This window comes from Ovis canadensis, chromosome 23 (assembly GCF_042477335.2).
Source record: "Ovis canadensis isolate MfBH-ARS-UI-01 breed Bighorn chromosome 23, ARS-UI_OviCan_v2, whole genome shotgun sequence".
Classification (NCBI taxonomy): Eukaryota; Metazoa; Chordata; class Mammalia; order Artiodactyla; family Bovidae; genus Ovis; species Ovis canadensis.
Genome location: NC_091267.1, coordinates 71,601,654 through 71,617,246, shown reverse-complemented (window position 1 = coordinate 71,617,246; position 15,593 = coordinate 71,601,654). Strand labels below are relative to the sequence as shown.

At 48.9% G+C, this 15,593-nt stretch overlaps 1 protein-coding gene across 2 annotated transcripts in view; it reads right to left on the bottom strand.

The window, feature by feature from the left end:
• Positions 1 to 1,209: 1,209 nt before the first annotated feature.
• The window catches only part of ZNF532 (zinc finger protein 532), a 110,864-nt gene continuing 96,480 nt past the window's right edge, over positions 1,210 to 15,593 (bottom strand). For both annotated transcript variants that reach the window (XM_069569090.1, XM_069569091.1), the window contains exons 9-11: positions 8,350 to 8,462; positions 5,688 to 5,835; positions 1,210 to 3,828 (exon numbers count right to left, since the gene is read on the bottom strand). In XM_069569090.1, coding sequence (XP_069425191.1) covers positions 3,334 to 3,828; positions 5,688 to 5,835; positions 8,350 to 8,462 — 756 coding nt within the window. In that variant the 3' untranslated portion in view covers positions 1,210 to 3,333. The remainder of the gene's footprint in view (positions 3,829 to 5,687; positions 5,836 to 8,349; positions 8,463 to 15,593) is intronic.

Below are 15,593 nucleotides of genomic sequence, written 5' to 3'. Positions count from 1 at the left end.
CCACGCCTTCCTCACCAACAGAGGAAGTAGGATTCCTAAAAATTCATGGAATGTGCCCCAGTTACAACTAGTACAGAATGGGCAAAATTCCTAAGCCCCAGTGTGGATTCTTTTGCTCAGCATCCACCATGTTAATCCATACATTCATGTCTTTCGTCAACAGCTAGAAATTTTCCACTGGATACGGAAATGGCAACCCACTCCAGTATTCCTGCCTGGAGAATTCTGTGGGCAGAGGAGCCTGGCAGGCTATAGTCCTTGGGGTCAAAAGAGTTGGGAACAACTTAGCAAGTAAACAAAAATTCTCTATACTGGCTCTCCCCAGTTCTACTCCCCCTTTCTGGAACTATTAAACTCATTGTAGTCGACCATGTCATCTCCAACTATCTGTGACCCCATCGACTGTAGCCCACCAGGCTCCTCTGTCCATGGGATTTCCCAGGCAAGAATACTGGACTAAGTTGCCATTTCCTTCTGCCAGGAGATCTTCTCAACCCAGGGATGGAACCCATGTCTCCTGCACTGGCAGGGAGATTCTTCACTGCTGAGCCACCAGGGAAGCCCATTAAACCTGCTTCTCTTTCCAGACTCCTAGCCTCCTTCATGTATTTCATCTCCTTATCTCTGTGCTGCGTCCTAAGGGGTTTCTTCACGATCCATCTTCCAGCTCATCAATCCCCTCTCCAGTCGAGCCATCCAGGCTACAGCCTGGGTACTGGTTGTTTCTATAATGATTTACCCTTGGCCGTCTTCGTGGCGGCACGGGCTTTTCTCTGGTTGCAGCGTGTGGGCTCCTCTTGGTGCAGAGCACGGGCCCTAGGGCACCCGGGCTTCAGTGGTCGTGGCACAAAGGCCCGGGAGTTGGCTCACGGGCTCCAGAGCAGAGGCTCAGCAGATGCGCCGCACCGGCTTGGCTGCTCCGCAGCACGTGGGGTCTTCCCGGACCAGGGGTCAAACCCGTGTCTCCTACGTTGGCAGGTGTTCTTTACCACGGAGCCGCCAGGGAAGACCCTGGGTGCTGCTTTCCTATTCTGGATTTCAGCTTCTTCATTGTGCGACCTCTGAACATTTAAAAACCTTTCTTCATTGCTCAACCAGGCATTCAGTAGATGCCAATTTTGTATTACCAAGCATGCTTGGGTATTTGAGTAGATAAGACTCCCAGGTTACCTTAGAAAAGCCATAGCGCCACAGACAAAAATTCTAGTATCGCGTTTTGCAAATACTTTTTATTTGTTGAATAAAGGAGTATCTGTCGATATGTACATAAACACAGAGAGTGAGCACTAGATTTAGAGCAAGAATATCTGGGTTCTAATATGCAAAGCCACTTACCAGCTACGAGGGCTCAGGCCAAGAACGTAAATCTGAGCTCAGCTTCCTCGACTGTAAAACTAGGCTATTAGGACCCGTGCAGCCCACCACACAGGTTTATTGCAAGGTTCAAATGCAGAACAAATGAAAAGTGCTATGAATACAACTTAAGAGCAGTACAAGTATAAATATAACAAGTAACAGCAATGAATTTCAAGTTGAGGAGTACTGAACCACACCCTCGGGTATGCCCACGTACTGATGGGAGTCGCTACGAAAGGGACACAAATAGCTGATTGCCAGTGAGACGAACACGCTGCCCTTATTTGCGGCAAGAATGCTGCAACAGCCCACAGCCCATCCCTGCTGTGAATCACTCCCTAAACTCCACGAAGATGTCAAGAGACCCACCATCAAGAATGCTCTCACGAAAGCACGAGGGCCAAACGTCCCAGGTTTATTTACATACGTGAAACGTGTTTAATACAGTTAGGGTGGGTGCGGTTAGTGCCTGATGCCTGACAGCAGCAAGACCTCTCGAGGGACCGGACATCGACTACAGTATATCATGCAAGTATTATCTATATATACACAAAATAACTTTCCTTTTTTTTAAAAAAAAAAAGTACAAAACATGTTTAGGGATAAATACAAGATATAAAATGCAAAAGAAAACACGAAAACACAAAACCAAAAAAATATAACTCTCCCAGAGAACTATAAACATTTGGAAGGGACAGAGGAGTACCTCGGCTGCATTAAGAAGGCTGAACTACCCAATAGTAAAGGTACTTATTGAAATGGCTGAACTCAACCCATGTGGCTCAGTGCTGAAGGGAATGGCCGATGGCCACACGCCGGCTGCTGCAGCGGGCAGGTGGAAATTGTGCATCCCAAGTCTAAGTACCGGGACCTTTGGCAGTAGCACCCAGAACAGGAAACGCCAACTCTTTAGACAGCAAAGGGTTAAGTCAACTGTGATTTTTTTTTTTTCCTTTTCCTGTCAAGAGCCAGAGAAATACTTGATATTTTTAGTTGTGTCGTTGTTAATAGTTAATAAATTACATGACAAAAACGTTGACTATATAAATCCACTGGTCTAATGATGTGTTTGTAACTTTTACAGTAGTCCAGCCCTTTCTTCACTTTAGCTCTTTGTGCTCTTTTAGAAGCCAGCCTTGCAAATCGGCCCAGGAAACTACCTGCTTGCTTCTCCCCTTTAGGAGAGCGAGCTTTCTTCCCCACTCTGAGATGGAATCCATCCATGTCTTTCCTTCCTGGATGTTTGGCCCCTGCTACCACCCCCTTGCTGGGAGGGAAGCGCCCTGCAAGGCGGCTTCCGACACACCGGGCCGGGAGGAGAGGCCACGCACCGGGTGGCAGCCCTAGCGGAGCAGGCACGTTGAGGATAGAGTGCTAAGACACTTAAAAGTCCCTAGTGTTTTTGAGACCTACAGTCACCTACGATTTATGTAGTGAATTCTAAAAATTAAAAACACTAAAAAAGGCCCTGTCGGAGCCTGTAATTAGTTAACCCATTCAAAATCGTGACGTACAAAATGGTTTATTGGAATTCAGGAACTGCCCCTGTTGCTAAGAACTCTGTTTTTAAAGAAACCGTACAAACAAGAAAAACTCTAACCCAAAACAAAAACAAAAAAATATATATATATAAAAAAAGACAACCCAAGAACGAAACAAACAAAAATCTTCAAAACGTTGTCCACTAAATACTGATACAAACATGTAACAAAGTATAAAAAGTTATTCGTTTAAATATATACAAACTCTTTTCAACTCAAATACTGTTTTTAATACTTATGGAGGAAGGGGAGGAGGGCAGACAGGAGGAGGCAGAGAAGGGGAGGAGCGGGATATATTGCAACAGCCTGGAGAGAACTGTTAACTCTGTGATACCGCCAACGTCGCGTAACAAAAACGTCTCTTTGCTTCCAATGTGGACCGGTGAGCGGGGTGGGGGGCGCTTCGCTGCTCGCGGGGGCGCAGAGGGTGGGGCGGCTATTTCTCCGCCGAGCTCACTCTTTTGGATTTGATGAAGGCCATGCCGTGGGTCCGCATGTGAGCGTTTAAGGCAGCTTCCGTCTCGAACGTCTTTGCGCACACTTTGCACGTTCGGTCCGACACGGGGCCGTCGGCCGGCGCGTCCTCGGGCCCCGGCTGGCTCTCCGGCTGGTTCTCCTCGCCCGCCCCGTTCTGCTTGGCCGCCGGCTGCGGCTCCTTCAGTTTGTGGACGATGAAGAGGTGCCGCGACAGCGACACGTGCGACGTGTAGCACAGGCCGCACTCGCGGCACTGGTGGGAGGAGCCGTCCGACTTGTGCTGCGGGATGTGCTCGTGGAACTGCAGCAGGTTCTCCGTGGTGAAGCCGCACACGGCGCACTTGTGCACCTTGAAAACGTTGATCTTCAGCTTCTTCAGGGGCTGCGTGATGGCCCCCCGGGGAGGGCGGAACTCCAGCACAGGCTCCTCCAGCTTCCGCTTTGGACTGGGAGCCTGGGAGAGGAAGACAGGACCGGTGAGGCACGGACAACCGCCCGTGGGCTCTGGGAGCTGGGGTGTGGGCTCCTTACGGCTGTGAGGCACCCGCCCCGCCCGGGGGTCACCCTTTCCCTCTGCCCCGCCAAGGCGAGCTCGGCACTAGGCTGACCCGACGTCCTGCAGGGGCTCAGCCGAACAAACAGGCCCCCGCTCTCGAGGGACGCAGCAAGAAACAGCGATGAGCAAGCCAGCCGAGCGTCACAGGGACAGCCTGAGCTGGGAGGTCACACCGGGAAAGGGGTCCCGCTGGGAGCTGGCCAGGGCAGCTGGGGACAGGGGAGAGCGGGGATGCGGCCAGGGAGAGGCGGGGCCGCGGGCTGAGCATCTCGTGGCAGAGTGCCCAGACCTGCTCCCTTCCTGAGGGTCAGATGTTGGGCCACCTGCGCCTCACTGGAGGCAGTGAGGGCCCTTTCCTGCCCACTCAGCCTCCTCAGACTCCTCCTCCGGCCCCTCAAATCCCTCCCCTCCAGCTCTCTAAAATCCCAAGCCAATGGACACCTTCTCCACGGCCATCTGGCTTTTCCACCTTGACCTAAAGCTGCCCCCTGCATGTACAGTCTTTAATTCCACCCCCCACCCCATCACTTGAGGGGAAGGATTACAATTTAATGCAACACTAGTTTGACTTGTATTTTGATTTCAATGACTAACTCCTTGAAAGCACACATGGGCTTTTCCCCAGGAACATTCCAGATGCAGCACGGTGCCAAAGACAGCACAGGTCTCTGAAATGTCTGCTGAACCACTGCCGCACTCCAACAGCACTTGGCACGTGTGCGCTTTATACGCAGGCTAACAGCCATGCTGTTGCCTGCTCCAAGTTCACTATCCACTGCTAGAGCACGAATTCTTGACCTTAACCTTTCATCATTACAAACAGAAACTAAACGGAATCAATTTTGATTAGGTACCTCTCACAACCAACACTTCAGCAATGCAAAGGAATCTAGATGAAAATAATTTCCAGGCTAAGACAACTTCCATGGGTCAACATAAAACTTTAATTTTTATATGTAAGTAGACTGATCCCTAACTTCCCTGGTTGCTCAGCTGGTAACCTGTAATGCAGGAGACCCTGGTTCGATTCCTGGGTCGGAAAAATCTGCTGGAAAAGGGAAAGGCTACCCACTCGAGTATTCTTGGGCTTCTCTGGTGGCTCAGCTGGTAAAGAATCCGCGTGCAATGCGGGAGACCTGGGTTTAGCCCCTGGGTTGGGAAGATCCCCTGGAGAAGGGAAAGGCTACCCACTCCAGTATTCTGGCCTGGAGAATGCCATGAACTGTATAGTCCATGGGGTCACAAAGAGTCAGACACAACTGAGTGATTTTTCACTTTCATTTTCAGATTGATCCCTAAAGCTGTATCTGAAAGGATACAGAAGAAATTTAATAAAGGTTGTGTGTGAAGTCACTTCAGTCATGTCCGACTCTTTGTGACCCCATGGACAGTAGCCTGCCAGGCTCCTCTGTCCACGGGATTCTCCAGGCAAGAATGCTGGAGTGGGTTGCCACGCCCTCCTCCAGGGGATCTTCCCGACCCAGGGATCGAACCTGCATCTCCTGGGTCTCCTGCACTGGCGGGCGGGTTCTTTACCACTAGCACCATCAAGTTACCTCACCAAAAAAAAAAGTTACCTTTAAGAGCAAGATGAAAACTCAGGCTAGCTGAGTGCAGAGAGTGTGTTCCTATTACTTGACAGCTTTGTGCACTGGCTGATTTTTTTAAATCATATAACCATAGAAAAATTTTAGTGCAAAAAGAAGGAGAAAGCAAGTCAGCAACATCACTGGAGCAAAAGCGCCTGCAACTCTGACCTTGGCGTCTTCTTTCGTCTCCGTCTCCTCCTCATTGGTGGCCTCTGTCATTTCCTTCAAGTCGGGATCCTTAATGCCGTGCATGAGCTGTATATGTTTCTCCAGCATCAACCGTTTCGTGAAGGTGCGCCTGGAGTCTGGACAGTGCCTGTAGGGGAAAGACAAGGAAATAACCTACTTGCTATGGAAGGGCTCAGTGAGGAACGTGCTCACTACCGAAGCCCTCAGTCGGCCCAGAGAGGCCAGGGTGGTCCTGCAGATACCAATGGTCCAAAGTGCAAGAGCAGTGTTGCTATGAATCATCATTTCCAGTGTGAATTAAAAAAAAAAAATTATAAAGTGCGGCAGCTTTTGTTAAAAATTTTCTATCATAAATGAACTTATGGTTTTGCGGAAGGGGCGGGTGGAAAGGGACAGTTAAGGGGCCTGGGGAAGGTCATGTACACACGGCTCTGTTTAAAGTGGATAACCAGCAAGCATGAACTGTAGAGCATAGGGAACTCTGCACAGCGCTGGATGGCAGCCTGGACGGGAGGGGCGTCTGGGGGAGAATGGAGTCCTGAGTCCCTTTGCTGCTCACTGGAAACTGCCGTCACACTCTTAAGCTATACTCTTAACTCTTAACCACTATAATTTGGTTATACCCAAATGCAAATTGGTTTTGGTGTTTAAAAAAAAAAAAAAGGAAAAGGGTTTTTTTTCTATCAGTTTTTGTGTTCTTATAGCACCAGCCCCATTTGGTTGAGACAGGGCATTTATTTTTTGAGTTTGGTTAAAGTATGACTTACTTTGTAATTCTAGATGGCTGTGATTTTAACATGGAGAACACTAAATCTCAGAAGTTTTCTTTCCAGTGACTCAGAGTGTTCCCTCAGAATTTACGTCACGAGACGCTTTAACAGGAAGCAAGTCCCTGCCTGACTTCTTCACGCCAGTGCTACCAAGATTTCCGCTCACTCTGTGTAACACAGACAAGACAGACTTGTCTCCTGTCAACTTCTCATCAAAGCACAAATGCAACAATATGCCTCGTTAGGACTACAGCGCGCAAATACATTTCTCCAGTCGGTCGATTAAAAGGCAGAAAACTGAACAAATATCCAAAGTAGGTCAATGATTTCAGCTTTCATTTCAGCTTGTGCATTTCCCCCCTATAAGTTATGATTGCAGCTTTCCTTTGGGAAGATATGAATCTATCATTTTCTTAAACAGGCCCAAACCGGTAAGCAGAAATTCACGACCATGGCAATTGCAATTATGGTCTCTTCAGCCAGACATCACACATAACCACTGCAGGGAAGGGAGATGGAAAGATCCTCACGGCTTATGCAGAACCAAGTTCGCTGTCCTCAGAAAAGCTTCTGAAAATCTTACAAGAAAGAGTGGCTCCAGCTCTGATGATTTCACATTAGAGACCCCCTACAGGACAGCACTGGGAGCCAGCACCCATACCAGAGAAGAAAGGAAACAAGCTGGGCAACCCGGGCATTTTACCGCCTTCCAGGGACTCCATGGGGACAGGAGCCAGCCTTTGGGAAGATGGACTCTGCCGTCCACACCCCCTTCCTCCCCGTTCTCTCAGCCCAGTGGTCCCTCCTAGAATCACTGGCTCCATCACCACAGTCTCGGCACAGACTGTACTTAGAGAATGTTCTCATCGCTCCAAAGCACTGCCAGCTTCAGGTCCACGGAAGGAGGGGCCCTGTCTTCCTACCCCAGAGACTCTTCCTGACTCACCAAAACACCGCGAAGCCCAGCGACCTGGCAGCTGACCTCCCTGAGTCCCCCAAGCCACACGGGACACGGACCCGTGTCCATCACGGCCACATCCTGGCTACACGGCTTCGGTGCCGCTTCGTGCTTCTTTATGAAAAGCGCCTTAGAGTCAGTAACCCTGTCACACCACCTCCCTTCAGGGTGCTCTGACTGAGTGGGTGAAAAAGCTTTCTCGCTAAGAACAATGTAACAACTTCCGCCTCTATATACCCAGAGGTAGCCCCCTGGATGGTCCCCTCGGTGGGCTGGCCCGCTTGGTTCCTCTGGTCTTTCTCCAACAACATTAGTGGACACGAAGGACGTGCTGTACCCGAGGGACAAATGTCCAGCCCAGGACTGACCCCACGACCAGCCCCGGTCTGAGCCCAAGTACACTGACCAGCCCAGCCGGCCTGCTGATGCCGGCAACTTAACTGTGTGTAGGGAACCAAAGAGCATCTCCTTCAGCTGAGTCCCTACCTGCCTGCAAGTCACTGTGCCAAACTCTCAGTAATGAAACCACAAATCTCTGCTTAACAGAGAGCACAGGTGGGACTTCCCTGGCGGCCCAGGGCTTAGGGCTCTGTGCTCTCACTGACGGAGCCCAGGTTCAATCCCTGCTCAGGGAACTAAGACCCTGGCCACAAGCTGCTTGGCAAAAAAAAAAAAAAGGCACAGGTAAGAACATGCAAAGCCTGGGCAAGGCACTGCTCCTTTAAATTTTCATCTTGTCAAAGTGCTACAAACCAAGCAAGAACGGCCCGCCAGAACAAAACAAGATTAAAGAAAGGACACCCGCGCGGGGGGGGGGGGGGGGGGGGGCCGCGGGGCGGAGGCTGGGGAAATGGGAAGCGCCTTCGGGCACGCCCCCCGCCCGCGGCGCCGCCCATCAGGAGCCGGGACTTACGAGCAGGTGTAAACTTTCCTGATGCCTTTGTGCTTGATCCGGTTGTGGCGGCAGAGGCTGTGGGACGAGCTGAACGACTTGTCGCACTGGCGGCAGGGGTGCTTCTTCATTTGCTTGATCAGGAGAAAAGAGCGACAGTCACCGGAGAGGGCAAAACGGAAGCGCGATGAGCTGAAGGCTCTGCAACCGGCTGAGTATCACTGCCGTTACCACACATTAACAAGACTAAGAGATTTTTTTTCAATTTTTTTATCGAAGTATAGCTGCTTTACAATGTTGTGTTAGGTTCTGCTGAACGGCAAAGGGAGTCAGCTGTACGACTCTTAAACACGCAACAGAAGGGGCCGCCAGGGCTGGGGTTATCATGGGGGAACTCGGTTATAGCCATTTAGAAATATAAGCTAAGTAACACTCTAGCCAAACTCAGAAAATAAATACCCCGTCTACATTAAATCTCTCATTTCTAGAGAACAGGACACACCATCATAAGGCTTTTTTTTTTTTCTCAAAAACACTTATGATGGGAAAAAAGAAAAAAACATGATTCTGATTCAACACAAACACCCAGACAGCTGAAATGAAAACATGACGTTGATTTTCTTTGCATAAAAGATGTTATTTTCAGAAGGCAGATAACCTAGAAAAACACAATTCTTTAGTAGATACCAAATAAAGCCATTATTTCATTTACTATATCCAGAAAGAACCTGTTTCCTTCTCCAATATGCCATTTAAAATCTCTGGCTAATTTTAAGCACTTTTAGCTTTCCCCCCTAATAACTCATTATTCTGTATATAAGGAAAGAGAACATTTTCCCAAGAAAGACTTTTAAATGACGCCATCTGATTGTCTCAAGAAGCCAAGTGTGAGGTCACTCTGGGGAGCGTGCCTGAGGGTGTACATGGAGTGAGTCGGTGTGCGAGCGTGCACTTGTGTCCTGGGGGCTGGGGGCACAGTGAACGACCAAGAGAGAGCTATCTAGAGATACCTCAACATCAAAGTGAAAAGCTTCCCACCTCAGCTAAGACATCATTATGTTAACTCAACAGATTCCCAGGTGCAACCTTTGAAGTAAAATCAGTGACTTATCTTTAAAAACAAATTCTTTGGGCATGTATGCACTGCAGTCTGGAATTAACATCACATCCCAAGGAAATGAAGTTAAGAAAGAACAGTCGGCCTCCTGAACGCAACAGAATTCGGCTCAACCCTCCTTAAAACTAAGGATGGAGAAGGGATTAAGTTCTCCCAAGAAACTCTGTTACTCTTTGGCCGTCAGAAGAGATAAGCAAGCAGTTGCGACCTATTTGATAAAGAAATTATCCATCTTTTTAAAAAATATTTTTACGTTAATCACCTGGCAAACACATCCTCACTCTAGCTGGCGAGGAAATGAATTCAAGGCAGCTGAGAGTCTGGCTCTGGAGGCCCAGGTGGGCCGGCACCTTTGCCCACTGCTCGTGAACCACGTGATGGGGCATTTCCCGACCTCATGAACACCCACCCTCTGAGCGGTTGGGGGGTCACAGCGGTGATGTCCTCAGAGGGTGCTGGAGGGAGTGGCGTGCTGAAGGGCTAGCACAGTGCCTGGGACCAGAGAAAGCCTCAACATGCGCTATTTTATTAACAACAGGAAAGCTACACATCCAAGTTTCATTTGTTAAAAAGCGTCTTTTATTATTTAAAAGCAAATTTCCTGGTGGTAGCAGTGCTTAGGACTCCACACTTTGACTGCTGAGGGCCTGAGTGTTCAATACCTGGTTGCGGAAATAACATCCGTCAAGACTCTTGGCATAGCCAAAGAAACAGCAAAGCACTGTGATGGACATGATGGACACAGCCCAGACAAAGGCCAAGGAGCAAGTTCCTTCTCCAAGATAAAGATGAAAGTTGTACCATGGTGTCCCGGGGAGCCTAGTGGTAAAGAACCTTCCTCCCAGGGCAGGAGACGAAAGAGGCGTGGGCTCAGCCCCTGGGTTGGGAAGATCCTCTGAAGAAGGAAATGGCACCCTGCTCCGGTATTCAAGGCCTGGAAAATTCCATGGATGGAGGAGCCCGGCAGGCTACAGTCCACAGGGCCTCAAAGAGTCGGACACGACTGAGCACACCCACTTACATACTTCGTATTGTTTTCCTAAGCACATCCCAGGGTTACATGCATGTGTATCATACCTCCCAGAATGCAAGAGCGATCTCTGGGGGGAAACAGAGAGACGAGGGAACAAAGCAAGTAACCAGCGAGCACCTGAGACACCCTGCCCCTTCAATTCCATACAAATGTTGCTCACATTAAATAGACCATCCCCAGTCTCTTGGGGACAAGGCAATGGCAGACCACTCCAGTACTCTTGCCTGGGAAATCCCATGGATGGAGGAGCCTGCAGTCCATGGGGTCACGAAGAGTGAGACATGATTGAGTGACTTCACTTTCACTTTTCACTTTCATGCGTTGGAGGAGGAAATGGCAACCCACTCCAGTGTTCTTGCCTGGAGAATCCCAGGGATGGGGGAGCCTGGTGGGCTGCCGTCTATGGGGTCGCACAGAGTTGGACACGACTGAAGCGACTTAGCAGCAGCAGCAGCAGTCTCTTGGACTAGCACATGGACTCAGAGAAGGAAGAAGAAGCTTCCTTTAGAATAAAACCAGGAACAGTCGGTTATGAATAATTCTGTTTCAAAAAGGTTTTTTAAAAAATCTAATTTCTGTTAAATTTTTGTACATGTAAGATGGAATGGGAATACCAGACCACCTAACCTGCCTCTTGAGAAATCTGTATGCAGGTCAGGAAGCAACAGTTAGAACTGGACATGGAACAACAGACTGGTTCCAAATAGGAAAAGGAGTACGTCAAGGCTGTATATTGTCACCCTGCTTATTTAACTTCTATGCAGAGTACATCATGAGAAACGCTGGACTGGAAGAAACACAAGCTGGAATCAAGATTGCCGGGAGAAATATCAATCACCTCAGATGTGCAGATGACACCACCCTTATGGCAGAAAGTGAAGAGGAGCTAAAAAGCCTCTTGATGAAAGTGAAAGAGGAGAGTGAAAAAGTTGGCTTAACGCTCAACATTCAGAAAATGAAGATCATGGCATCCAGTCCCATCACTTCATGGGAAATAGATGGGGAAACAGTAGAAACAGTGTCAGACTTTCTTTTTGGGGGCTCCAAAATCACTGCAGATGGTGACTGCAGCCATGAAATTAAAAAACGCTTACTCCTTGGAAGAAAAGGTATGACCAACCTAGATAGCATATTCAAAAGCACAGACATTACTTTGCCGACTAAGGTCCGTCTAGTCAAGGCTATGGTTTTTCCAGTGGTCATGTATGGATGTGAGAGTTGGACTGTGAAGAAGGCTGAGCGCCCAAGAATTGATGCTTTTGAACTGTGGTGTTGGAGAAGACTCTTGAGAGTCCCTTGGACTGCAAGGAGATCCAACCAGTCCATTCTGAAGATCAACCCTAGGATTTCTTTGGAAGTAATGATGCTAAAGCTGAAGCTCCAGTACTTTGGCCACCTCATGCGAAGAGTTGACTCATTGGAAAAGACTCTGATGCTGGGAGGGATTGGGGGCAGGAGGAGAAGGGGACGACAGAGGATGAGATGGCCGGATGGCATCACCAACACGACGGGCCTGAGTCTGAGTGAACTCTGGGAGTTGGTGATGGACAGGGAGGCCTGGCGTGCTGCGATTCATGGGGTCGCAAGGAGTCAGACATGACTGAGTGACTGAACTTAACTGAACTGAAGATGGACAATGTTAAGATCACCCGGGAGAGTCAAAACACAAGACATCGTTCCAAAAACAAGACAGGGGCTTTCCTGGTGGCTCAGTAGCAAAGAATCATCCTGCCAATGCAGGAGACACAGGTTTGGCCCCTGGTCCGGAAAGATCCCACGCGCCGCAGAGCAGCCCAGCCCCTGCAGCACAAGGACTGAGCCCGCGCTCCAGAGGCGGGAGCTGTGTGGACTGAGCCTGGGCTCCAGAGGCGGGAGCTGTGTGGACTGAGCCTGGGCTCCAGAGACGGGAGCCGCATGGACTCAGCCTGGGCCCCAGAGGCGGGAGCTGCACGGACTGAGCCCGCGCTCGAGAGCCCGGAAGCGGCACGGACTGAGCCCACGCTCGAGAGCTCGGGAGCCGCACGGACTGAGCCCGCGCTCCAGAGGCGGGAGCTGCACGGACTGGGCCCGCGCTCCAGAGGCGGGAGCCGCACGGACTGAGCCTATGCGAAAAAAGGACTGAGCCCGCGCTCGAGAGCCCGGGAGCCGCATGGACTGAGCCTGCACTCGAGAGCCCAGGAGCCGCAAGGACTGAGCCTGCGCTCCAGAGGCGGGAGCCGCATGGACTGAGCCTGCTGCAGCCACCACTGAGCCCTGGAGCTGGCTTTGCAACGAGAGGCCACTGCAGGGAGAAGGCTGAGCGCCACGGTGAAGGGGAGCCCCGCCCCCTGCAACCAGAGAAAGGCCCTCGCAGAGGGCCAAGAGCCCAGCACAACCAAAACTGAACGAAAAAGTGAAAGCCAGACAGTCACAGCAGATAATCATAAAGAAGGGAGACAACTGAAGTGACTCCTTCTAGGCATACAACAGGGCGGAGGCCTCAGACACATGCAGACTGGATCTCTATTATGGTGATTTTAACATGCTACTTCCTGTTATGGCATATTTATATTAACATAAAATTGAAATTGTAACAGAGAAATATCAGTAAAGAAAGCCTCAGTAGATGATAAATGAAGAGCAGCTCAGCTGAATCAATAATTACTATTTTCCAAAAAAGAGTTGACAATGTATGAGGTATTCTTTTTCAACATCTTCATGGGGCAGGGGGACGGGGCGGGGCCGGGGGTGGGGGGGAACAGCAGAAATGAACTGTACAATCCAAAAACAATGGGGCAAGGTTTCCTAAAGGCCTGGTGACAAGAAAATTACAAGTTTAAACCCCAGTTTCCAGATCAAACCTGCCAGGTTCAGATTACCTAACAAAACAAATGACTTTCTTCTTAAATTTTAAATACTAACTTGTTTGAAGGTGCTTTGCCTAATTTATTTTCATAATTTGTATCTTCAATATTCTAATAGTTCCTACTGTTACTTTATGACACCAAAAGCAATTTTTGATCAAACAAAAGTGGGGGAAAATAGCATTAAGAAAAGTATAAATGTCTATCATCATTCTATTTTCAAGACTTTTAAGGTCCTTTACTCCTTCCGGCTGCTATGGCAGCATAAAGCTGATATTAACAGAACCAGGGCCTTAAGTGGAAACTGTATACTTAACTGGAATCAGAAAACAAACTGTGAAATGGAAATTATTTTGTCTTTAAATAGAACTGTTGAAAGAAACAGGTGGCAGCGTTTAGAAATTTTGATAAGACTTTAGAATATCGAACCACCAGGTGGGTGCACTTGGTAGATTTTCTCCCTCATCTCCAACTGCTGACTCTTATCTTCATGTCCTGCAGGAAAGAAAGCGTCATCACTAATTCCTCTGAATGCCCTGGCCTCGGGCTCAGGTCTGAGCTCTAGGATTTAAAATGCCTCTGAAAGCCCTTCTTTCCGGATGGCACTTGGTGGACATTCTGATAACCGGTCCCTTCCCGTGACTTGGCTTGAAGGCCTCTTTTGGGTTCGGGGGACTGTGGAGAAGCTGGAGAAAAGGCACAGCCCCACACGCCCACCCGGCCCGAGCTGCCCTTCTCCCAGCTCTTCCGAGCGCCCTTCCTCCCTGAGGCTTCGGACTCACAGCCTCACGCAAAGAGCCCCCCTGACGACCGTCACACATCCAGACAGGGATCCGAGATGAGTGGGGACTGGACTCATTCCCAAATCACACTGACACTCACTCTCCACCTCGATCACAGCACTTTTTATGAAAACGGAAAAGCCAAACCGCTTATATAATTTTCAGCCTATCACAACAGCAGTCTCTCAGAATTTAACTCCTAGAACTCTGAACCCTTTCACTTGGGAATCGATTCTGCACATAGCAGTCGGTGCTGCTGTGAGATAACATACACGGGACACAGATTCTAGATCATGGAGCTCGGCAGAATCAGGCGGACGCCCACGGGGCTCCAGCCACAGCAAATCCGGAGCCTGACACTCAAAAACTGCCAGCGACTCGCTCAATAAAAAGAGTAGCGTGCATTGACACCTGTTAAGAAACACTTCTTAACACATGGTTAAGAAACACATAGGTGCTGCAGAAAGTATGGCACCTCACCTTGAAAAAGGCCTGCGCTTTGCTGGTGGAAGTGAGTGCCAGGGGGCTTATCTGAAAACGGAGGGCAGCTGTGACCCCTTCCTGTGGACCTGTATGACCCCCTCACCGGGAAACGAGGGCGCTGGTGGGGCTTGGAGGTGTGTGCACAAGTGTGTCGCGTGTATTCCTGCACGACTCCATTTCACGGTTTTCTGGAACTAGTGTTTCTCAGGAATGGAATCACACACAAGCAAACTAACGATTCGCCTTATGCTTCAATTGTTCCCTGATGTATTATCAACTGCCCTGGAACAAATTTGTGTTTTCAACACAGACCTCATATTCAATAGAAGAAAGGATTTGTACATGCAAAGAGTATTCACTGCAGCACTGAGTCTAATGCGAAAAGGTGGGAAAAAAAAAATCTGGGTCCATCCAAGGAGGACTGGTTAAATAGATGATATGCACTTAACGATACTCGTCATAAAGCTGTAGAAAGAAGGAAAGATCTCAAAAGCGCTGACATGAAAAGAACTATAACATAAACAGACAGAACCAAGACACAAAATCATATTAATAAGCTGTGTTCTGTGAAAGTAAGCTGTGTTCTAGAAAGAGGTAACAAGGAGAACACAGATGCATAGAGGCTGACACAGGCACAGAGAAACGTCAAGGGCTGGCAAGGGGAGGAAAGAGGATTTTAGCTGCGCTCCTTCGTATCACTTGGATTTTTGAACCATGTGAATATAACTCTTAAAAAAATTTATTTTTCTGTTGCCTCAAAATTTTACATCATATTCACGGAGGTATTAATTTACAAAATGTAAAACTCCCTTTTTAATGAGTTTTTGAGAAATGGATACAGTTGAGTGACTGATACTATAAACAAGAGACAGAACAGTTTTAGGGGCTTCTCTGGAGGGACAGTGGTTAAGACTCTGCCCTTCCAACGCAGCGGGCACAGGTTCGATTCCTGGTCAGGAAACCAAGATCTTACATGGTGTGCAGTGCAGCAGCAGCAGCAAAATAAA